Source organism: Zeugodacus cucurbitae, chromosome 6 (assembly GCF_028554725.1).
Source record: "Zeugodacus cucurbitae isolate PBARC_wt_2022May chromosome 6, idZeuCucr1.2, whole genome shotgun sequence".
In the NCBI taxonomy this organism is placed as follows: domain Eukaryota; kingdom Metazoa; phylum Arthropoda; class Insecta; order Diptera; family Tephritidae; genus Zeugodacus; species Zeugodacus cucurbitae.
The window spans coordinates 67,979,077-68,005,398 of record NC_071671.1 but is presented as its reverse complement, the minus strand read 5'-3'; the positions used below and the strand labels follow the sequence as shown (position 1 = coordinate 68,005,398).

Genomic DNA, 26,322 nt, shown 5'->3' with positions numbered 1-26,322 from the left:
TGCAAAGAAAATGCAAAGATAAATACAAATAACAACAAAAATATTATTTGCGTGCGCTTACCGGAAATTCGGTATATTGTTTAACAATGTATCTAAAACAGTCACATCGCCCTTTAAGATCGCATGGTTCGCTTCAAGCTCCTGTTTTATTGCAATCATGCTTAAATTGAAAAGCCTCTGGATTTCTGTATTACCGCGTACGCCATTTCGTTCTGTAAGCATTTAAAGAGTTCATTAATGACCGGCTTTTATATGTGTACTAATGTGTTACCTGGCCAGAGCAGCACTAAACTTTGATACAGCGCCAACTCCGTTTCAGTCAGTTTCAGTTCGGCTATCGATTTAGCCGTTTGAAAGATTCGCGATACCAGACGCATTTCGTCCGAATCGGATGTGTAGAACGCTTCCTGCGGCAGCATCACGTCACCATATAGTACCGCATTCTGTGAGAGATCGAGCAATCGCGACATACGCACGATGGCCAGTTCGAATGATCCAGTTTTCAGTAGCAGAATCTGCAAAATAATTGAGTGTCAAAGGGAATCACATTAAATTACATTATATCACGTTTTTATAGCACTGACATTCATCATTACATCACATTTTTTATTTACTTAAATGAAATCATATCGCTACATCGCTTCATACAAATCACATCATCACATCATAAGAGTTCATAATTTATTTTTTTATTTTCAATAAGTGTTTTAACGATCATGCCATATTTGTATTATAAAAATCAATAAAATATTAAAAAAAAATCACCTCGTTACATCACATCAACACATGAAATTACATCACATCACATCGCATCATATCATTGATATAAAATTACTTTTTAAATTTTAAATTTTACTTTTTAAAACGTTTTTTTAATAAATACAGCTTAATTTGCAAAACAAAAAAAAACGCTCTTAATCACAACAAAATATCACAATATCATATCACATTATCACATTGACTATAGCAGCAGGTAAAATTAAGACTATAGTTCTAATTTCGTGCAGATCTCTATATTTAATTGTTAGCATTACAATTTTCAATAATAGCATAAAATTAAAAGTCACATGACCACATCAATTGACATTGTTCCACATCACATCACAAATTTCACTTTATGTAAATAATTTGATTCAGATTTATATTACGCTCATATTCTATAACATTTTCAATAATCTGTGTTACACTAAATAAATCACATCACAAACACAACATCATTACATCACAACTACATAACAACACATCACGTCATATCAGTTACATTTACATGATGCAAGTTGCTTACCTGATCATCCTGACTTAAACGCATAAATCCGGGTATCAGTTTCGCAAATTCGATTATGTTTTGTATCATATGTGTTAGCTTTTCAGCGCAGTCTAGCCACAGTTCCTCCTGGCCCAGATTCTTGTAGTACAGTATCCTCGAGATATCCTTTAGAGCGCAAGCCAAATCAATCAAATCAAACACATACAAGCAAAATGAAAGTAAAGTGAAAAACAAAAACACGAAACATTATACAATTAGTTACGAGTACAACTTCGGCGGGTAATTGTGTGCAAATATCAACGGTTTTACCTGAGACTTCCGGAACATATCGTGTACGGCGTCGAGTTTGGTGCTTGTGTTGGCATGTGCCTCGGCTAAGGTTTTTATAAGAACATCGTTGATGTCGCCATCAGCTGGTTTGGTGGGGGAGGAGAAGCAATGTAACAAGGAATATACAATCAAAATATTTACCAGAATTTCGAATATTTTTTATTTTTTTTTTTTTAATTTGGTTTTTTTGGTAGACAACAGCGTATATTTGATGCAGCGATATTACGAAATATATGACAATTACAAAGATTTTATTTTACAACCCAGCCCAACAAATGTAATGTGCGTACCCCATGACTAATAATGAATGTATATATGCCAATGTGTGTTATAGATAATGAATGTGTGCAGTTAAATTTTGGATGAATTTGGAAATTTTGAAACAGCGCGCCCCACTACACAAAATCGCGCCCAACCCACTAGAGCTATATATAGTTCATAATTGCTTATCATTGAGCTTGAAAAAATAACAAAAAAAGATAAAAATGCATTATTTGTATTTACAGTCCACGGCAGCGGTTCATTAACTCGTATGTATTTATGTAGAGCCGGAGTTACTTACATCCCACACTCACACTTCACACACTTCAAAACCTAGGCGCTGACAAAAAGAAATTATAGCAAAAAAACGAAAATAGATTTGTGATTCGACAATAAATAGAATGGACACAAAGTGTATGCGACCACTTTAAGAAACGCGCATGAACTTGACAACTGTACTGGATAACTGTTAACGAGATACGAGATATAACTTCATTGATGACTAAGATGACTAAGATGAGTAGTAGTAGTAGTAGTAGTGGTGGTGGTGGTGGTAGTAGTAAGTAGTAGTTATAGTGGTAATGCGTGTGGTAAGTGGTTATACGAATATTAAATGCTGATTCGTCTATGGGAATGCGCATTGGCACGAGTTTTTGTGATTTAAGTCTCCTACCATGACTGACGAAGTCCGGATCCATTATCGTGCCACGCGGCTCATACGTGGTGCTGTCAACGTAATCCGTCGATACCTCATTGTAGTTCATTGTCTGTTGCGGTGTTACCGATGTCGAGTAGCCATAACCGTACGGACTGCTCACTTCATTGCTGGAGTAGCCGCCATAGCTGCAAAGGTGGAGGGGGGTGTGAGTCAATTTAACATTTATTCTATATATAAGTAAAAGTTAGAAGTTACCCATTGTAATTATGATGCAGCTGATCACTACTCGAAGGTGTTTGTGTTTCGAAAACTGAGCTATCCGGCGGCGCGTCGTTCTGTGCACGCAACTGCGCCTTGTGAAACTTCACCTCCTCCTCTACTTTCTCACGCTGTTTCTTCGACATTCTACCGAATTTTACAGCTGCAAATAGAAACGTTAATATATTATATTTTTATATTCAAAGATAAAAGTTTTTTACTAATATATTTTTCATAAATGTTTTGAGAAATAAACTACCGCACTCACCGTCACGACTCATTCCCAATTGTAGGCACTTTTGCAGTCTACAGTATTGACACCGATTGCGATTGACACGGTCGACAACACATTGTTTATTGCGAGGACACTGATAATTCACTACAGAACTTTGTGACCGGCGAAAAAAACCTTTACAACCCTCACATGTTATAACGCCATAATGTACGCCAGATGACTTGTCGCCACAGACTTTGCATGGAATTATTTCAATTTGAGCTGTAACGATAAGAGAAGAGAAAAGTCAGAAATTAGTTAATTAATTAAATGGAAAATTATAAAAATTGCATAAAATTTGACAGTTGATAGTTCATGATATATCCGGTTTGATAGTACAATAGAAGTGATAAGAAATACAATGGGTAGAATTCACTGAAATTTCAGGAGCTCTGATATACCATTTTCCGAACCGAATGTTAGAATAATAAAATAAATATATTCGGCTGTTCGGACAACAATACGATGAGTTTATTGTGGGTTCCTCCATAATCTCTGACAAATTAATTTAAAGTCAAATTAAATTATGATTTTATTTGAATTTTCCGACTCGTAGAGATTGAAAGAAACCAAATAAAGACCAGCAAGGAATTACCTTAAACTGCATACAGATGTATGATGTTCATCGATCAGTATTTTCTAATCAGAAATAGTAGATAATGAAAATAACTGCGAAATACTGCAGACAAACCGCATTACCGGGTCTTATATTACCTCCGGTCAAGTTGTTCTAAAGCCCTGGGGCAGAGCAAATGACTATGTAAGACTAAGACCGAGACCAAGACTATCAGTTTTTCCAATAGTAGACTCTACGTAACCTGAACGGAACCGGACCGACCAAGGACTGTCAAATCGACCGAGACCAAGACTATCCGCTTTTCCATTAGTAGACTCTACGTAACCTGAACGGAACCGGATTCATATCCGACCAAAGACTGTCAAATCGACCGAGACCAAGACTATCCGTTTTTCCAATAGTAGACTCTACGTAACCTGAGCGGAACCGGATTCCTATCCGACCAAGGACTGTCAAATCGACCGAGACCAAGACTATCCGCTTTTCCATTAGTAGACTCTACGTAACCGGAACGGAACCGGATTCCTATCCGACCAAGGACTGTCAAATCGACCGAGACCAAGACTATCCGTTTTTCCAATAGTAGACTCTACGTAACCTGAACGGAACCGGATTCATATCCGACCAAGGACTGTCAAATCGACCGAGACCAAGACTATCCGTTTTTCCAATAGTAGACTCTACGTAACCTGAACGGAACCGGATTCCTATCCGACCAAGGACTGTCAAATCGACCGAGACCAAGACTATCCGTTTTTCCAATAGCAGACTCTATGTAATCTGAACGGTACCGGATTCCTATCCGACCAAGGACTGTCAAATCGACAAACTTCCTCAGAATTATTTGGGGAATATTATATGTTGTTACATAAACAAAAACAACAACATCTTTCAAGAACAAATTATCTCTTGAAGTATGTTAAGAGAAGATTATACAGCGTTCATTCGGAACTATCAAATTAGAACTTTAACATATGATTCCTATGGATCATTATGCTCAAGATGAGTTTTAGGGCTCCTTACCATAATATACTAATATTGATTTTCTTTTTCATGATACACTTTTTAGACTGATGAAAACACGCCCGACTTTTTCAAAAACGATTTATTGCCTTAAATGTTTTTATTTGAATTTGCAGTTGCACAAGTCCAAAAAAAAGTTTGTAATAGTGGGTTTTGCGCTGCTTATAAAAATGTCACTAAATTTTATTTTGATTATATGAAAGCACTCAACTCTCTCAACTAATATTCAATTGATTTTTATACTTTCGTAGAATCAATGGATCAAATTGAAAACAATAATGAAAAATGGCCCAAACGACACTTAATTTGTTGATGCACAGGTAATTAAAACTAGAAGCGAAGCCACACTACTTCCTCCACTCGCATGCGCGCTTTACAGCATTTTCGCAATGGAAAACTATGCCAAAGCTTTAAAAACTTTTTGCCGCAAAGCAAAACAATGAAAAAAAAAACAAAAAAAAAAATAAGTTGGGCACGCTAATGCGCCGGCGATAGCTTAAAATAGGAAAATAACAGCTGGCAGCGCAGAAGTACCTACAAATGTGTGTGTGTGTGTGTGTGTTTTTGAGTGTACTTAAACAGAGTAATTAAAGCATAAATATAGACATTATTAAAGTAAGTACAAGACAATCGAATTATCAAAATCAAGCAACCAACAACAACCCCATACAACACAGTCAAAAGGGCAAATGGGTGCTTAAGCTGGATGGCAGCGCTTTATCAGGCATATATACATATGTATGTGTGTACATACTAAACTTTTTTTTATGATTTATTTACTTTGATTTTCTTTTTATTATTTTTATTTTTATTCTTTTTTATATTTATTTTGCTGTGCTTTATGACCTATGCTACCCTTAAGCGTAAGCGTCTTGCCGCTGACAGCCCAACAATGCAATAATGTTTGTGTATTACTCACTTCAGCGCATCGATGAGCGCGGCGGCAGGCACCTTGTCACGCACAGAACGGAACCTAATGTTTGCATACAACAACATAACATAACAGAACATACACATGTATGTACATACGCATAAAATTATTTACATAGAAATTGTGTGTTTAGTGTTTATTTGTGAAATGACAAGTATTCGAGATGTCAATGAACTTTCTTTGGATTTATAACACACATCAAATGTATATTATATTGTATTGTATTGTATTGGACATTGTTGATATTGTTCTTGCTGTTGTTGCTATTGTATTTGAAATGTACTGTACTGGCAAGACGCTGAGCGCTTCATAAATATATTTCGAAATCATATGAAACGAAATGAATGAACAAATAGATGGCATATAGAATACGCGATAGAGCTTTTGGAGCTTTTTGCCTTAAAGCGCTCTTTGTTAAGCAAGATTCTGAGCTTTGCTCTTTTCAAACTAAATTGTGTACTCTTATTTCTCACTCTTCGAGTCACACTCTTCGTAACATTAATTTTAAATAATTTTTAAGTTTGCTGCAACTCTTTAAAGTTTGCTAGTGGCTTGTGTGGCTGTCTGCCTGAGCATTGCTGAAGATTTGTGTGCATTCCTTGTACGAGTGCGACTGTGTGTGCTTCTGCCCCATTCATAGTTGCAGTACAACACAAATATGTAAGCTTTATGTTGTTGTAGCTTTTGTGTTGTTGTTGTTGCGCTGCAAGTGATTAGACGCTATCGCTGGGGGTTGGTTGACTGCGCTTAGCCTGAACTGCCGCTTGTCTTAGAAGTAATGTTTTTTATTTGATTGTATTTTTTACACAATTTTATATTCTTTTAATTACGTTTTGTGGCTTGCAAGCGCACATTAAAGTCGCTTGTGTTAAATGCATATTGTAAATAATGATAAAATTGGTCATTACGATTTGTAAGAATTATCTACTCATGGCGAGTGTGAGTGTTCTTTTTATTGTTTTATGTGCCAATAGAACTTTGATTTTTATGAAACTGAGCTTTATTGCAGAGTTTAAGAGTTTAGTGGAATGAGTTACGAAATCATTAAATTCAATGATTTCGATTAACACCTGAAAATTATTTTAGTGATAACGGTATTTTTACTGCAGAGAATAGAATTAAAAGATCTTTTCTTATTCACAAAAGTTTTTATTTCGAAATATTTCGTTATCAATATTTTGTAAAAACTTCTTAATTGGGAAATAGTGCGCTGGTTCTATTAATAATTTTAATCAAACGAAGTAAAAATTTTAATTCAAAAAGTAAGTTTTTTATTAGAATATTTATCTTTAAATTTAGGCAAATAAAAGAGTTCTTCATGTAACCTATGAGCTTGACGTGAAGTGTTCAAAAAATAACGGGAATTATAAAATGTAAAATTTCATGGGTTTGGAGAGTCCAATTGTCAAAAATGATACTAGACAATTTGGAACAAAAGCTTGGTATTAAGAGGCTGTACCAGTGTGACATTTTCAAAAAATCGATTTCTTTTTATTTTTTAATTATTCGATAGTTAATACTTTAAAAAAAATCCTGTGAAAGCGGTAATGTCGTATCTTGAATAGTTTTTGAATGGCAGCGTTCTAAAGATCGACCGCTCGCAGGCATAAGCCACAATAGTCGAAACTTTAAACTCGTTTTTCTCGAAACGACTTTTCACAAAATTGCTGACGTCATAACTTAACGAGAAATTGACTGATCGACAAATTGATCAAATTTAAACTGAATGTTCTTCTGAACAATGACCTACGATCTTTTTGATTTGTTGAAAATTGTCAATTTGGCATTTAAAAAACGACATTTTTTCTTGAACTACGCCATTTTGTTAATTTTTTATTTTTCAAAAATTGTAGGTCATTGTATAGGAAATATCTTCAACAAAACTTTTTGAATTTTTTTGTTTCAGCTACACATTCGGCCAATATCATGTCAGCAATTCGGGAATTTTTTTTTGTACAAGAAACACCGTTATTTTTCAATATTTTTGTAAAAAAAAAAATCTTAAAATATTGCTGAAAATATTCCTTATTTGTCCAAAAAACTTCGAAACATTCGATCGAGTATTTTCCTCAAAAAAAAAAAAAAAATTCACGAAAATCTCCTAATTATACATGGGTTGCACTGGCATAGCCCCTTAACGTAATGCTCGACTTTGAACATTTCCTATCGTTGAAAGTCAAAATTTAAAGTAACTGCATATTTTTGGTTTCGTCTACAGAAAACACTTATTGACCCCAAAGAGCATATTATTCAAATAAAATATATAAATCTCAAGCAGAGGTAACTTTTAAGCACCCTACCATAGTTAGTTAGTTAAGAAACCTCGCTCTTGAGTTTAGCAATCATTACATTAATATTAGAGCAGATTTCATATATCTTTATACTAATCTTAACTTCGACTTTGAAGATGTCTCGATTTTGAACATGTAACTTCGTCAAGTTCCTAGTTTAGGTTTCCTAAGGATGGTAACAAATGATTATATGTACAAAGACCCAATTAAAGTGCATTTACCTATATTCAAATATTATTTGTAACTATTTTCTCTCTAATTTTTTTTAAATTTTATTAATAAAATATAAAATAAATAAAATTAAAAGCATTCGAAAACCAGATTTTTTAAATAAATTAAAGTCATAGCACCATAATTGAGTTAAATTAAGTAAATATGTGTAAATGCATATGCCTTTGGCTGATTTTCCGTCATTTCTGAAATTATTATGTAAATAAATGTTATGTGTGTGCTTGTTTGTATGTAAATGGCATATAAATAAATAATTTCGTATAAAAGCTGATCTCTTGCAGCTTCATAGACTTACGAATTGTTTGCATGCGAAAAAGAATACAAACTGTGTATTTATGTGAGTGTTTCAGTGTGTGTGTGTGCGTGTTTTTTTTTTTGCAGAAACGCTTATCTCGTTGGCGTCTTAATCGCCGTGCAAACGTGGGATAAGGCAAGTGGAGTGAGCTATTGACGCTGTCGGTATGGCCAGCGCGAGTCACCTTCTCGTGTAAATAATAAAAACAATAACAAAAAACACAAAAATCAGAAAAACAAACTAAAATAGAGGCGAATTAACGCAAAACAAATAATGCAAAGCCAAAATCGACGAAATAAAAATATTGTAGACTTGTATATGTATGTGTGTGTGTGCGTTGGTATGTATGTATGTAAGTGCATGCAGTTTTGCATTTAGCTGCAATTGTATGCATATTTGCGTGCATTTATTTGTATATGGCAATCAGCTCGTATGCATTTGACAAATTCAAGTGCTCGCCACCTGTGATTAGGCGTCACAAAAAACAGAAGTAAAAAAAAAATGCGAAAAAAGCAAAAGTAAAATAAAATAAAAAAATATGAAAATATAAATAAAACGACTCCAAAATATTATAGTTGCATTATTACTTTGGGTTTTTCTCTATACATATGTATATGTAAGTAATAATATAATTTTTTTTTTGTTTTGTTAAACACGCGACGCTGTCATGACGTGCGCCAATGATTGCCAAGTGCAATATTAACCAATAACACTTAATTATGAAATATATGAAAAATACCGATGAAAAAATGAATAAAAAGTTGCTTCTGCGTATATAAAATATAGCGCGGGAAGAATTTATAGATATAACAGTTTTTTTTTTTTATTTTGAATATATATTTATGACTTTTGTGAAGTGCTTGGAAACCAAAAATTTCCTTTGTTTGTATAGTTGTTTTTGTAAAGCTTCGTACCATTGATTAAGCATTCCATGCCTAAAAGTTTTTGATATAACAAATGACCGGGTCAACTCTTGTTAACTGAGATCACGGGTACTGGGCTGGATATATAACTATATATGTCTGTATATATCAGGCTATATAACCAGGGAATATTATGGTATTTCTTCGCCTAAAGTTCCGCATTGTCTTACATTTTAATACATATTTAATACATATTTTATATTATTTGATGGTTTTAAGGCAGTAGTAGTAGAGGCTTCAAAAAATCGATTTTTTTGTTATGTTTTAAATCTCTTCCAAAACTATCCAAGAATATGTTTTTAAAATTCCAGAGGCCAATTCGACATATTTTCGAAGCTAGAGCAGGTTTAGTGGCCGAGCGTCGAGCAGGTCGAATGCTCAGGCAGACTTTAAAGCCCGTTTTCTCGAGTTTTCATTTTCACAAGTGTTAGAAAACGGTGCCGGCGATAGCAAAAAGAATATATGTCCGATCGAAAAAAAAAACAAAGTGAACTAGCTTCAGTATTAAAATATCTTCTATTTGAACCAAGGATGTAGTATTTAAACTACTTGTTTTGCAACTTAAAGTCAATTTTTTCTTAAAAAGTGGATTTTTTTCAAACTTCGAAAAAATTTGGAATTTCGGTATTTTTTTAGTTCATAAAGAAAAAAACTTATAAAAATTAAAAAAAAAAAATTGGTTCGACTGTTTCAGATGCATCGCACGACCTTCATCACCGGCACCTGCTTACTAGTGCAGACTCCAGGTGCTCCAGGAAAATACTTACAGCTTTGAAAAAATTTCAATATTTTTTATTAATAAATATTATTTTTTAAGCCTTAAATATAGTACACTATCGTCTTAAAATTCCATTTACCGCAATCATTTCCTTCCATTTCAAAAATAATTGCTAATAAAACGGTTTTTTTCGGCTTCTAATGCAGACTACTGCCTTAAACTATAAATACTTCTTATTTTTGTGTATCTCAAATACCGCTCATTAAGTAATAGAATTCTAACTCTTTGTTTTGCTTGTTGCCTGAGCATTCGCACCTGCTCGACGCTCGGCCACTAAAACTGCTCTATGTCGAATTGGCCTCTGGAATTTTAAAGACATATTCTTGGATAGTTTTGGAAGAGATTTAAAACAAAACAAAAAAAATCAATTTTTTGAAACCTGTAAAGCAGACTACTGTCTTAAAGCGTATAATCGAACGTCTTGGACAACCAAAAGATAATCAATATACTAGAAAAGTGAACTTTGCACTTGTCATAAATTTTAAATGTTTACATACATACATATAATATATTAAGTATATATGTAAACACACGCACATATGCATGTTTTATGCGCTTGTAATTTTTATCATTGTTAATTTATACACCATAAAATTAACTGCAACGCCAACGTGGAAACTTCCAAGAAGTCGCCTGCCATTTAAACGGCGAAAAGCAAATATTTGTTTTTGGCATTTTTTACGCTTTATTATTGTTATTAAGTTTGCGTATTTTTTGGCAGCGAGCAGCAGGCCAACAAAATTTGTTGTCTTTGTTATTGGCTATTTTTGTTGCAGTTGTTTTGTTGTTGTTGTTGTTGCAACTGCATTCCAATAACAGAATTTGCCAACACACAAATTTGTATGCGACGACAACGAGCAATAAAAAGCAATGTAAACAACAAAAACAACACACACACACACACGCAGGCACGCATTGGCAGGCAAGCGATGCGACGTTGGCTCGGAAGGTGCAACGAATGCATGCCACAGTACATTGTTGTTCTTTTGATGGCTTACATGCGTATATACATACAAACATACAGACATACGTAGATGTACGTATGCGTATATCCCATACATTCGGTGTTTTTTTGTTGTTTTTATTGTTGTCGTTGTCGTTTTATTGCATTTATGGCGGATAAAGCGGGTCTGTGGGCCGGTGCAACGCTGCCGAGTGCGAATGCAAAAATGAAACCCAAAAACAATAATCAACAAAAGATCTCGTCCACAAAAAAACAACAACATCAAAAACACTGGCAAAAACAAACACACCAGCGCAACTCAGAAGCGAAGACAAATGGCAAATTGTGATGCGCGCGGCAGGCGAGTGCGGCAATAGGCGCGAACGATTGCACAAGCGACACGGCATAAGCACCAGCACCAGCACCAGCGCCGCCGCCAGCAGCAGCAGCAGTTATAGTGATGATAATAACAACAACAACAACAGCAGCAGCGCATTAAAGTCATATAGGCGCATACAAACAAGTATGAGCGAAGACTAGTCGATGCAACAATAAAGGCAACAGCAACTGCAACAACAATAACAACAACAACGCGAAGCAAACAGTCAGCCGCAACCAGCGCGAATCAACCATTCAAGCAGCCAGTCAGTTAGCCAGCCAGCCAACGCTGATGAAACGTTCGTTCGCTTTGAGCGCTTCGGTTCGTGTATTCGTATTCGCAAAGCAGCTTCGTAAGTGGGTCAACGCGATGTGGGGTCATTGCACTGCAGAAAACACTTTGCAGTTAGCACGTCGCTGGCGCATAAGCACGACAGCACAGTCCAAGCGCACACACACACACACGCACATAAAGACAGAGAACAGTTGCTTGCTTGCATGTGGCTCCAACGGCAATGTGGACGCGGCAAAATCAACAACAGAAACTCACACACACACACACCAAGTAGGCGCATGAGAGCGCTTGCAGGCCATTAGCGGTGGCTCCACTACATCATTTTAAACGACGTCGACGTCGTTGCAGGCGTCGCAAGCGCGCCACGCCGCCTAAAAACTCAAATAACTCTTTACGAACGCGACGCGGGAGAGTGTGTATGTGGCGCGCGCTGTCCACGTTGGCGCGCTGCTCCACACATATTGGCGCTCGGTGCGCTCCCTTAGTTTGTGGCAACAACGCGCTAAACGGTGACTCTTCATTGCTCTTAAACGCCGCATTTGGCGCTCACCAACAGCTTTTGCGCTCGCGGCAGCGCTTAGCGCAATTGCAGGCGTCTGCTCTGTTCTATTGCAATGAGAGACGCCGCAGCGCTGCTCCAACTATTCTTCTGCTAGTTTATACAATTTCTATTCAGCTTTTCTACGCTATTCATTATCGGCTCTGTGTGCGCTTGTGTTTGCTTCTAATAAAGTTCTAACATTCATGTACATATATGCGCGAATGTGTGTCCGTGTGTGTGTGCGGCAACTATTTTGGTATTTGACTTTGCTGTCTGGTTTTGTGCGGTTCGGTTTAGCTGGCTGCGTCTAACTCCTTCTTCGTAATTCTAACTCCAAAACAACAATAACAACATCTCTCATATTTAATCATAAGTAATACATTTATGACAGACACATGTTAAATGCAAATAGTTATATGTATGTGTGTGTGTGTGTGTGTCAGTTATATGTATGTATGAGTATATATGTGTTTGTAGATATGACTGCATGTAGCTTTGTAGCGGCATTAACATCACTGTGTTATTGGGTCCAACGTACGCTTCCAGATGTGGCAAATGCGATAGAGCTTCGCGTTGCTTTTAAAGTCGCTAAAGAATTTTATTTTTTCAAGCATTTTTTGTACGTATGTGCGTATGACGGTGTGTGCCACTGCATGTCGGCGCGTACAACCGTACGCCTTGTCCATAGAGTGTACATACATTTGTATTTATGAGTCTTCCCGATTCCCTCGCGTGCTGTTAAACAGTTGTCACTCATGTCGCTGTTGCTGATTTTCAATTATTCTTGACAACAGCCGCCTTTCTAATCACTTGCCTCTGTTAGCGAGTGGCCCCAAATTAAAAATTATTTGATGTTTTCATGTTAAGAGATTTAATTGGGTGCCTTCTGCACTCATCCTTATAAAAAGTTAAAACATCTTAGTTCATATGAACTATCAAATTCCCTTAAAATCATTAGCTTTTCTATCTTCAGCAATTTCAATACTCTTTAATTGTTCCAAGATCTGCAAGTTTCGCTAAAAGTCATATTTGCTTGGATATCTATCTTCTTGGATCTGAGAGATCAAAGCTTCAAGTCTAAAATTATTATTTATGGCAGGCTTTTCGAAAATTTATCTAAAGGAAGTTTCTATAGGTCTTTGTGATCACACATTTCCAAGTTCTGTTAGTGATGCTAGAACAAAAAACTATCCATTTTAAGACGGATTATGAAAAATGCGATGATGTAGAGATAATCTACATAAGTAGATTTTGTTGGAAAGTTTGCTTTGATTTGATTTGATTTGAAGTCTTCATCTGATGCCATAAAACCTTAAAACATATAATATGCATAAATGAATCTTTGCTTCAAAGATGATAGGAAATTAGTCAGATAGGATCGCGAAAGTTATAAACACTAAGTTTTGGTCAAATTTGAATTATATATGATGGAAAAGATATAGTGTGCGATTGTTATTAATTGTTTTTGTTGGCTTAATACACTTAGAAACAAGATAGCGATACTCCATAGGTTTCCCAGAATTTATGAGAACTTTTTTATACCAGAAAACTGCAATAAAGCCCTGATATTGCTAGTAAATGGTGGATTTTAAAAATTTTCAAAACTTTTTTTATAATATAGAAAGCGGATTAGCCACGATTTGAATTCAAAAATCAGCATGTAGTAGCTATGTATTTATATACCCTCATAAAGTTTGCTCTTTGCTAGATGCTAATATTTACGTTTCCTACTCTTTCTGGCATGTGTCTTGACAGATTGAGGATCCTACCAATATTAGATAAGATTTACGTTAGTCGCCAACTTAGTTGAACTCAGGTTTTCCAAATTGATCATATCTAACCAGCATTGAAATTGCCACTTAATTCAATTTCCGAGCCATAAAGCTCAATAAATTTCATAATTTACTAATAGTTCCATTAAAAGCAAAAACCCATAAAAATATTGTGCGCAATTGATTAACCTTCACTTAACATTTTCGATTGCGATTTCAGAAGTAAATACTTTGTAAGCGGTAGAAATCGAATTTGAATGTTTTTGCAGAACGACCAACAATTGTTGTGAAATCGCCAAAGAAGATATCACCAAAAGATAAACGGGCTAAAATGTAAATTATAGCCCTGGCGATATGCATTTAGCTGCTTGTTTGCTAATAAATATAAGTTTTCGCTTCTTTACCGAATACTACAAATTCGGTTGCGGTTACGGTTGCGGTGTGTGTAATAAATCTGGTTTGGAGCTCTTTTTGGCGCATTAAAATACTTGTTGTTGTTATTTTCGGTATTTTCGCCATTTTTTTGTTGATTTTTGGTTAAGAACAAAACTTTAGACAAAGCCTTGGGGCTGTGTGTTGCAACATGCCCACAAGCGGTTACGCATTGTTGCAACGAACAACAATAATAACAACAACGACAAGTAAATAAGAAAAAAAGAAAAGAAAAAAAAAACAAGCAATGAATGAGCTGTGTGAAAGAACGTGCAAAAAGCGTATTGAGAATTGCAGCAGTAGAACGAAGCGCTGTGTGCAGTCTTTCAAAAAGCAAAAAAAATATATTTTGTATAATGAAAACAGCAACAACATGTAAAACTAAAGACTGGCTGCAACCGTGAAGAAGCGGAATAAGAATGCAACGAACCTACAATAAAGTTAAGAACTTTAGCAGCTTTGAGACAAGCGTACGAATGGTGGGCTTGAAAAATTGGAGATAAAACAACAACAATAAAAACAAATAAAAATGCACATGAATAAGCCAAAAACTGGTTTCAGCAATTGTAATGAAAAAACGCACGAAAACATACAAAAACAACTTCCAAAAAACATATACAAACACGCACACACACACATACCTCTGAAAATGCATTTTTTATTTAAATGCAAACATACACATGTTACATCCACATATAGAGGCAAATACATCCTAACGTGCAAATTGCTTGCTGACTGCCAGATAGTCATTCAAACTGAGTAACTGACTGACTGATGGACAGACGGGCGGACGTGCGGACATGCGGGCGGACATGTATGTATGTAAGTACTTATGTACAACCAGCAAAACCAATAAAGTCACTAAAGCGGTTATTGTGGTGGCTTTAGTTGTTGTTGTTGTTGTATTTGTAACGTTAAATGAAATACAACAATAACAACAACAACACCGATGTGTGAAAAAACCAAGCAACAACAACAACGACGTGTAAACGCATACAGCCTACAACAGGCAGACCACTAATGCGCGCTGGAAGTGCATTGCTGTGAATAAATAGCAGCAACAACAACACAAACACAAGCAAAAACATAAGCTGCATAATAATCGCAACAACAAAACATGCAATAACGCTGAAAAACATCGGCAACAAAAACAAAAAGCGTATAACTGAAAACGACAAAGAACACGCCAAAGCAACAACAACGACAACGCAATGGACAACACGCTGGCGGCGGGCACCGGGCGACCAACAATTGCTGCCATATTGCAGTGGAAGTCACTCAGCCAGCCAGCCAGCCAGCGAGCCCGTGAGCCACTCAGGCAGTCAACAATAATAATAATAATAGCAACCAACATCAACGCTAACCAACAACAACAACAACAACAATTGCAATAACCATTAGACAACAAAACAGCAATAGCTGCAAACAACAACAAAAATGGCAGCAGCGACATCAACACAAATTAGAGTTTTTCCCGCATTTGCTTGTTGTTGTTTTTGTATTTTTGCATTTTTTGCACTTCATGTGTTTTTGTTTTTGTTTTTGTCGTTTTTTTTGTTTTTGCTTTGTGTGTTTTTCTTCTAACTAATATCCGTCCTTGGCTGGTGTGTTCAACTTTGTCCTACTTATTTTCATTTGTTGGCTCTAAACTCGGTGCCTCATAGTTGCATGCGCGCACACTAGCACACCAACACCAGCAACAACACAAACACCAACACCAAGACAAACAGCAATAGCAATAACAGGCACAGCCACAGCCACAGCAAGCGGAAAAACAACAATACCAACGCATGCAGGCAAGCGAATAAAGATACTAAAACCAATACACACACACACACACACACACACGGACACAAATAGTCGCTGGCACGAAAGCACCAACACAATCAAGCGAACAATTGCATTCATTCGCCACTCATCGCCTGGCTGGCAGCTGGCAGCGACCGCGCAGACGACGGGGGTCCGGTGGGTGGCGGTCGGCGGCCCGATGACACAGTTGCATGCAGGCGAATCGGCGAATTGGCGAATTGGCGAACACAACAGAATGAAATGCAACATAAATACAGACGCGACCGCAAGCACACGCACACACAGTTGGTGTGTGTGGTGGTGGTGGTCGCTCTGTTGCCGGTGTGCGCAAAGCCAAGCAAAGCAAATACAGACACAAAGCGAAGCGAAAACGAGGCAGCAGACACAAACGCAAATAGTGAGAAGCGGCTCAGCAATGCAATGCAAGGCGAGGCGAGGTGATGCGTTTCGGTATATTGGATGTGTGGCGTTGTGTGGCTGCATTGCTGCTTGTTAGGACGGTGGGGCAGTGGGCCGCGCACCAACCAACTATCATTAGAAACGCACGCGAATTCACGCAAAATTCTATCTATCTATCTATTTGTGCTAGCTAGCTGTCTGCCTGTGTGTGTGTGACCGATCAACCAAGCGATGCACAAATGATCAACGGCAAGCGGTGGACGGACGCAGAGGCGTATAGGCAATCGAATTAGTTGTTCGCGCAGATAAGATACGCAGATGCGTTGCAATTTAGAAATAGCTATTTGCCGCCGCAGCGATAAACAGCAACAACAAATGACGTTAGATTACAGCGAAACACGATGAAGATGATGTAAAAAAATTGAAATTGAAGCATTAAGTAAAATGGAAAATATAATGGAACCTATAATGCTTGTTAGTATGAACAGAAATTGACATTTCAATATAATTTGTTGACTTCTCATTATCTATACTGAAGTTTTTGAGGTCTCATAAGGAATATTTCTAAAGAATTTGATTAATATATTTATTATTAGACTGGAGAGTTAGGTTTTATTGGTACTAGAAATATTGTATAAGAAACTATGTTTCGGTATGTCCTCATATACGAGGTCTGTTCAAAAAATAAAGGGAATTTACGTGTTTTGAAAAAAAAAAATAATTTTATTCACTGGACTATATTAATGTTGTTGCCTTCGAGACCGTCCCCATCTAACATTATGAACTTATGCCATCTCCTCTTCCAACCATCGAAACACTTTTTGAACTCGATTTTTGGGATATCCCTTGGCTCTTTGGCGCTTTTTACAAACCAGTGACATTTTTTATTTTACAATTCTCATTATTTTTTTGCACATATATCAATTATAGATTTTTTTTCAAGAAATCAAATAAATTGTTTAGAAGGTCATTGAAGGTCAGCAGCGTGTTGAATGAGCTAGTACTGGATCATCATTGGTTCAACATTTGATATCGGATTGATTCAGTAATAAAAACATATAACAATGCAGTTAGCAACTATTTTCACTCAACTAACTCAAAGAAATTGATTGAAATCGAAAGTGTTGAAAAATCAAAAAATTTCAGTAGAAACTTTACAAAATGTCAGCTACATTATTCTTATTTCTTATGCTTACTAAACCCACATAAAGTCTATAATTTATGCTTAAAAGTGGCTAGAAATATGCATGTTAAAAAAATAGTACAAAAACAATAGATATATGCATGTATATGCATAAACGTTTTCATAATATTTTCTGCTTGTTAGCTGGTGGTCTTCGCTTATCGTGCGCACTGACCACCGGGGCGTATGAGCACTCTGATCGTAATAGCATGTATGCGTGTGTACATATTTGTGTGTAGACAAATAGTTGTTGCTGTAACGCATTATTTTGCGCTCACGCACATTTCAATGCATTTCTGTACGCATATAACCATGTATATGTATGTATATATAAATATTTATGCGACTGCATTGCAATACATTTTTTCGGCATTAATGCGGCACGCACTTGCTGCTTTTTTAAATAAAGTTAAATCGATGATGGATGTTTGCCAGAAATACTCGAGGCAGTTGCTTGCGGATATAGATACTTGTTGATTACAAAAAAAATAAAAATTTAATAAATAAAAAAAAAATGAAAAAAATAGCTAAAAATGCATAGAAATTATTTAAAGCATGAGCAGCAAATATTTGTATTTATGTACGTGTGTGTCTTGCAAATATTTGCTTCTTGCAAGTGTTGGACGCGCGCTGCGCAAATTGCAAGCTTCACTTTGACGAGTGTTTGCTTGGTTGTGTATTTACAATTTGTTATTGTAATTTTCGTTTTTTCTGGCATTGCGTGCGAAGTTTTGCAATAACTGCGTTTTCTGCCATTTTTAACTTTTTCACACTTTTGTACATATTGACTTAATGTCAGCTATAACATGTGCATGATTGCATATATACATACCTACACTTGTAGTTAGCAAGGTATGTATGTACGCTTGTAATTTAATTATACTCATTACAGTTAAACAAGGCTAACGGATTGGGTATTCTGTGCACAGTAGCCGAGTCGTTGTAACTAAAAGGGAACTGTTTGAATATTTACAAGTAAGACAGAAGTAATTAGATTAAAATTATAGTTTTTTTTTTTATTTTTCATTAATTTGAAGACAGAGAGCTTTTTTGAAATACAGCTGCAAGGCAAATGCCAAAATTGTAATTTGTAAATATACATCACAATGTAAATGAAGAAAGATTTTTATGTCGAACTCTTAATCCTTATGGCAATGAAGGTTTCATAACAAAAAATAAATAAATATCAGGATAATAAATTTTATATATAAATATTATAAATATTGGTATTTTGGGAATAAATCTGACTGTAGATTCCCAATTATGTGTAGGGAAAAGTAGTCGAGATCGTAACTATCACTCTAGAAACTCTGACACAAAGTCCAAAAATATCTTCTTAAACGCTACTTTAACCGTTCAGTTGGAGGATGGGATCATGTGTAGAAAGAAGTTCACGTAAGTGAGGAAAGTTTTTGATTGTCATTCACTTGGGATTGGCCAGAAACGATTCTTCTCCACATGATTCAAGCAGCTCACGACTTCCGGTTTTAGACCAAGTATCCTCTGGGTAGCCAACAAACAGCCGTTTGGAGGCGAGCTAAAGTGAGAAGGCGAACCCGCTTCTGCGGTTGTGCATAGGGTTTGGGTCCCACCACATAAAAACGAAGTACCACTGAAAAATCGAAGAAGAAACGACGACATTGACATAGTTCAACGAATAAAAAGACAGCGGCTACGCTGGCTTGGTCATGTTGTCCGAACGGACGCAAACACTACAGCTCTGAAAGTGTTCGATGCAGTACCCGCCGAAGTAAGCCGAGGAAGAGGAAGGCATCCACTCCGTTGGAGGGATCAGGTGGAGAGCGACCTGGTTACACTTGAGATCTACAACTGGCGCCGAACTGCGAAGGAAAGAGACGAGTGGCGCGCTCTCATCGATTCGGCTATAACCGGCTAAACGGTTCAACGCCAATCACATACATACAACCGTTCATTCAAGTTTCCAAGCATAAACTAAAACATATACATTCTTCTTAAAAACTAACTGACTTTTACTTAAAAGTGTTCAGTTAAGTGATCGGAGAGCTTTTGATGAACTTTACTTCGCAATGTAAGAGGAATCCAAAGTTACATTGATATCTACTAACTACTATTATATTTTAACTCATATAAAATTTGTTCGATTACATAATATGCGCTTCTCGATGTTATCCGACAACTTAAATATTATAAGAAGATTTTAGACGGTAAATGTAGACTCTAGAGCTTCTGCTTGCAGGTACTATACTTTTATTCTATCATCCTCATATTAAATTTATATTTTCCGGCTATACTATTCCATAAAAATATTGATGACTAACTATTTTAGCATATAAAAGTTCTATACTAAGACACTTAATAAATGCAAATCTTTATTCTAACTAAGCATTGAACTTTTTGTTTTATTCCAGTGAAAATAGAAGAATATTTTGAGTACAATCACAAATAATCACAATACAGAGAGGCCAATGACCAACGATATTAGATTAATATTTGAACTACACACCGACCCCGCCAGCACTAAGCGCTACAACAACAAAATATAATAATAGGAAATATAACTAATAGTAAACACAACTACAACTACAAGAAGTATAAGTATAAATAACAATACCTTTTAGAGTAACAAGCCATTATGCCGATGCAAATGCATAGGTACATACATATGTATGTAAAAGCACACACACACACATTTAATGAGGAATCTTTACATGATTAGTAAGCGCCCAAAGCTCAGCACAGCATTCAAATAAATCATCCATAAATCAATAAAAATCTCTGAAAACGCTGTGTATGCGGGCAGGCACTAGCTCATACAGTGCCATGCTCATGTATGTACATACATTAAAAAAAAATGGAATATATTTGTACAACTATTTCCACTGCTGGGCGAGAGTACAATGAACTTGGCAAATTACTCATACTGCAAAAGTGAAGTAAAAATAAAATTTTCCAATATTTGTACATGCGATACGTGCCCATACATACATGCATACTTTTATTCTGCATGCATATATGCAAATAATTGATGTGCCTGTGTATATCGATGATCAAATATTTTTATAAATGTTAGCTTAATAGGCCCGCTCAACTGCTAATAAACAAAAAATGCTTCAATAGTTTTTTGAACCCCATAATTCATTTCACAATTTTACTAAACGCCTAATCCCACTAATTTGGAGAAACCCCCATCCTGTGTGTGTATGTTTGTAAGTGTGTGCGAACAATCGGGCTAAGAACCTTATTAAAATGCCATGAATACAACAAAGAAATCAACTGACGAACTGCTGATGATGAGGTGAGTGAGAGCAGACGCTCAGAACGTGGGAACAATGCCATCATCCACGCTTAGCGGTTAGCGGACGCGCGCGTGCTCTTGCTCCACAGCGCGCTGATGTAATATGTACGTGATGCGTTGATTAGTGGCCCAGAGGGCATTTACACCGTTCGCACAACGTCATCCGCATGAAATCTCATTTCACAACTACGCCAACCTTACCCAACCATACATAGCTGGGCATGACAAGCGCTCAAGCTCAGGCGGCAGCAGCTGTAGCTTGCGCTTAGGTGTGAGACGATTGTCCGGTATATAAAGTACCGTTGTTGCCAATTGACGAAAAGTAAGTGTTGGCAGGTTCGAACACACACACACACACATGACTACGTCACACGACGCTTTATTTATGACATTGTGTAGGCAACCAAGCGAAGATGGAAGATGATGAAGAAGAAAGCGTCGTCGAAGAGCGCATTTAATGTTTGCACCGCTCTTACTCGTATTCAGCGTTATTATTATTATTATTTACCCTCCCATAAAATCGTACGAATGGACGCTAAATTTCTATTTCGAATGCTTCGCTGTGATATACAAACCGACTAGGTATTTATATATTTTTATTTTTATTTTTATTTTTGTTTTGAGTTATCGGTTAGTGGCCTGGCGGGCGGCCGGTTGGTCGACGCGTCACCCGCAAACGTCCTATCGACTGTTACGAACGCGCGCGCGCTCTTCTTTCTCATACACTTCTAATCATTATTCATCCAGCGTATACATTTATTTGGCATGAAAATAAAATAAAAATCAAAAATGCTGTGCGTTTTGCTCAGCTGTTCGATCAACAAACGCTGCGCCGCGTAGCGCTGCCGGCGCTAACGCCATATAACTGTGAAATTCGTAGACATAACGCGCGATGAACGCTATCAAAATATGAGCAGCGTGTGAAGCGCAGCTGGGCTAGCTGCCGACTTCTAGGCGCGCACAACGTGCGGCTGACGTCGTCGCCTACAGTTAAAGCCAAAGCACAAACACAGTCACATACGCACATACATATATACACATTTAGGCATGTGTGTGCGCTGTGTGTATGCGTTCGCTCGCTCGGGTGAATGACCGCCGAAATTTTTGTCGATTTTAGACTTTTACTATGTTGACGTTGACGACGATTGCGGTGTGTGTCTTGCGCGTACACCACTCTACCGGCACTCCTCACTGGCCCCCGCCACATGCTCTTGGGCCTAAAAGCGTTCGAACAACGTTCGTTCGCTTGCCTGTGCTTCGCCGATTGTCGTATCTCTGTCTGTGCATACACACTCACACATACTTATAGATATACGCACTGTTGATAGGGCGTCGCTGAGCGCGAGAAATTTACGCACTCGCGTGAAAGCACAGGCATTCATTCGCCACTTTGTTTGTGCGTATGCACTTATCAGCCCACAGTTGTGTATTTTTTATTTAATCATCCGCATTGACATATGTACATTTTTATAAGCAGTAATATGTTTTTTATTACAGACAATAGCTGCACGCACTGCAGTATGCCTTTTGGGATTATTTCGGCAGTGCTCTTTTTGGGCTCTCTCTCACGTAATCACGCAGCGAACGCATTCACGCTCGCACAGTGGATAGAAAATAGTTAATATTTTTTTTAATTATTTAATTCAATGCTTTTTTTTTATTTTTGAAAATTATATTTTATATTTTTTTGCTTTGAATAAATTTTAAAATTAAAAAAAATATTTCCAAATCCTTCACTTTAATGCTTTAGAGATAAATTAATTTTTAAGTGTCAGCTAAAAGGCGAGAAATTCTATAAATCTTGAAAAAAGAAAATTTATTTTATCACAATTGGTGCAAAAATACTATTTCGTATTTTGAAACATTTCGTAAAAAATGTGATTTCATATAGATTTTCTCTCAATACTCAATAGCTCATACATACACAGAGATGAGTATACCAGTGATCAAATACCTTACAAATGAAAGCTTAAAATTGTTAAATTGTTTTTTGAACCCCTTAATTCATTTCACAATTCCTCTAAACGCCAAATATCACTAATTTCGAGAAACCTCGATCTTTATAACCATTAAACTGTTATAAGATAATTTTTATAATATAGTTCTGAAAATCGAAACACACATACACATAAATCGGAAACCAGATTTTTCACAGATATCCAATCATTTTTTTTTTTTGAAAAATTAATTGCTCTAATCAAGTATTTCAGAATTTTTTCTTAGTAAATAGAATTTTACTTTTGTTGTTTCTTGTCGTTCATTATACAGGTTAAAAAAAATATTGTGCAATAAAAATGTTAAACCGCAAATATTTTTCATAAAAATTTTAACACAAAAAGGTTGGTAAATTTTGTTTTTCTTTTTACTAATTAGGTTATATGATTGAAGATTTCTTTCTAAAACTTCAAAATTTGATTATCTTTTAATAAAATTTTCAAACTTTTTCATATTATTTTTCAACCATTTCAACACTCAATTTCACACACTGTATTTTATTTGCGTTCGGCAACCCTTTCTCTCGCGCGCTCTCTGCGCCTATCGCTCACAACCTACGATCGAGTCAAGCATTCGACTTTTCTACTTACGCAGCAAGTGAGAGCGCTTCATTTCACTTAACGTTGAACTTTTTTTTTAATGTTTTCTTTTCACACGCGTACTCGTCGTCCCCCGAAATGACAGCAATCGCTGCCGCAAATGCACTGCCGTCAAAAAGTGCGTTGCTGTCGCAATGGCCGTTGCTGCTGCTGCTGTTACCAGCACTTTTCGACTTTTCGAAGCTCTTGCTAAGTAACTTTGTCGATTTTTCAAGTTTTTGAGTTTTGTTTAAACAATTTGTTATGCCTGCATGTGTGCGTGTGTGTGCCGCTTCAACAGCCCAGCGTCGCAAACATATGTATTTCTCTTTGTCTAACGCTCGTGGCAGCCGCAGCGCGTAGTTGTGGCGCGTCGTCGTTTCGGCTTTTTGGAGAAATTTCTGCCCAAAATTTATATATTTATGGACATTTTTTGGGCTTTCTTTTTACCAATACACGCATACGCGCGTCGCGTGTAAATACAAACGCCGCGCGCAACCGTGGCGAGAAAGCGGAGTGGAGGCGAGTGCTGATGGTTGCGTGTGCAAGCGCGTTTCACCGATTCACTGTACAACAACGCAACACGCATAGAAAACCGAAAAAAGGCGAACGCGCGCTGTTGCCGAGTCGCGTGAAGTGGAATGGGGCTCAGGGGAAAGGCGATGAAGTGAATTTGGTATGGTTGAGGGGGCGGTCACGAGAGGTTAGCTAGCTGCTGGCTTTAGCTCGCGAGTGCAGGGCTTACGTGCATTCCCGTTGTTAGCTTTTACTGTTTTTTTTTACTTTGTTGTTGTTGCCAGTGCGACGATTTAAACAAGATAAGGAAACGGAACGAAAGCAGCGAAAGGCGACGCGTTTTTCGGGGAGCCGCGCTAGGAGGTAGACGGTGGCGCGGCGTCAGAGTGCGTGCGTTGACTGACAAGCGGTCGGTTGGCGGGCGCACGCATCGCCAACAATAATAATAATAATGCCCAAAAATACGACAGGGAACGCGCACACATACAAGCGTACATATGTACATATTTAATTTGAGCCAAACGCATGTATTTCCATATGCAAACATAACAATACAGTTAAAGCCAGCGCTAATGGCAACAGCAGCGCGTCGGTGGAGGTGGATATCGCCTTTGTGTTGGCTTTGATGATACTGCGGCTCTGACTGCGTGACTGCGTGTGTGTGTGTATGCAAATGTTTGTGTGCCTGTGCGTGTGTTGGTGTCGATTACGCTGAGGTTATTGCCACTAAATACAGTTACTTCTGCTTCTAATTACTAACATTTCTATAGTTCTCCTCTCTCTCTTTCCATTCTGTCGGAACAGTATGATAGAAAGAAAGTAATAACGCCTCCCCACTCTCTGTTATAGCGGTACTTTCGTTTTCCCGTTTCACAGCGCCAAGCAAAAAGCGTCAAGAAGTGCTTAACCTTTTAATGAGCAACCAAACAGACGAGTTTTTTACATAATACATATTATGTATAGGTATGCAAGTATATTTGTATATATGTTTGTGTGTTACAGCATATAAACCGTTAAGTCTATAATCATAATTGCCGAAATAATCCCAAACAGGTTTGTTAGTTTTTTTCTCTCTCCGTGGTGCCCAAACAGAAAATCAAATTATTTAGTAATGCTATAAATAATGATTTCGGTAGTGTCTAATTAAGAATTGTATACGCTGCTCTCTTCTACCTCCGCTCGGTCTCTATTTTTTTGGGAGTATGGTAAATTTTGAACGCTTGCGCTGGTTCGTTGATTATCAGTTCGAAAGTCTCGTCTCATATAGTTTTAAGTGAATTTAAAAGTCAAGTAGTTTCATTATCTGCATTGTATTAACTACAATAACCATTAATAGAGAAGCAATAGTCACATGCAATATATACATACATAGATATACAAACATTAGTAGATATTGAAACTAATAAGTAGAAATGTTTGGTTTTTAGAGGAAAGGCAATTAGATGTTTGGAACAAGAGATTCCCTTGGAACAATCATATATATTATACATATACGAAAGTCTTCAAGATCTAATACCTCTGTGAACCTCTATTACGAAAACTTTATTTGACATGAAATTGTTAGGTCTTCCAATGGGAGTTTCATTAGAAATATAAAATTTTAAACGGATAACTAAAATTACTCCGATTAGAGAGTTATGTCCCGTTATAGATGAAAAAACTACGCTTTTTTACGTTTTATCGAAAGGTTCTCTAATAATGAAAACTGTTGACTGGTTCTCTAGTAAATAAATAACTTTTATATTGTCTGGACCTTGGTGTTAATCCATATTAAATCGAATAAGAAATTCTCTTAAGATATTCCTCATACATACATATTGTTACGTATTAAGATATTCACCACATCTTATTACTATATTCCTTACGTTTATACATCCTATTATCATACTCCTACGCTTTACAACACTGAATCCTTAACTCTACACTTAATTTCTCTCCTACTCCATCCTCCATTCGCTTGTAAGATCTAGTATGTAAGCTTTTCATGTAACTGTAACATAGTTCTTATTTGGAATTGACCGAATAAAGAGCCACTTTATATCTATATATAAGTATCTGAGTAGATAAATCATTTCTCTTGTGCGATCTGGCATCACTCACACAACTC

General features: G+C 36.7%; 1 protein-coding gene across 4 annotated transcripts in view; it reads right to left on the bottom strand.

The window, feature by feature from the left end:
- The window catches only part of LOC105212154 (probable nuclear hormone receptor HR3), an 81,614-nt gene that overhangs the window by 5,853 nt on the left and 49,439 nt on the right, over nt 1–26,322 (bottom strand). For 3 of the 4 annotated variants that reach the window (XM_011183973.3, XM_011183972.3, XM_029040110.2), the window contains exons 2-8: nt 3,043–3,270; nt 2,772–2,937; nt 2,532–2,701; nt 1,577–1,680; nt 1,286–1,432; nt 272–515; nt 62–212 (exon numbers count right to left, since the gene is read on the bottom strand). In XM_011183973.3, the coding sequence (XP_011182275.1) occupies nt 62–212; nt 272–515; nt 1,286–1,432; nt 1,577–1,680; nt 2,532–2,701; nt 2,772–2,937; nt 3,043–3,270 (1,210 nt within the window). Of the gene's footprint in view, nt 1–61; nt 213–271; nt 516–1,285; nt 1,433–1,576; nt 1,681–2,531; nt 2,702–2,771; nt 2,938–3,042; nt 3,271–23,711; nt 24,970–26,322 lie in introns of those variants that run through there. The other variant, XM_054233237.1, reaches the window with a different exon arrangement.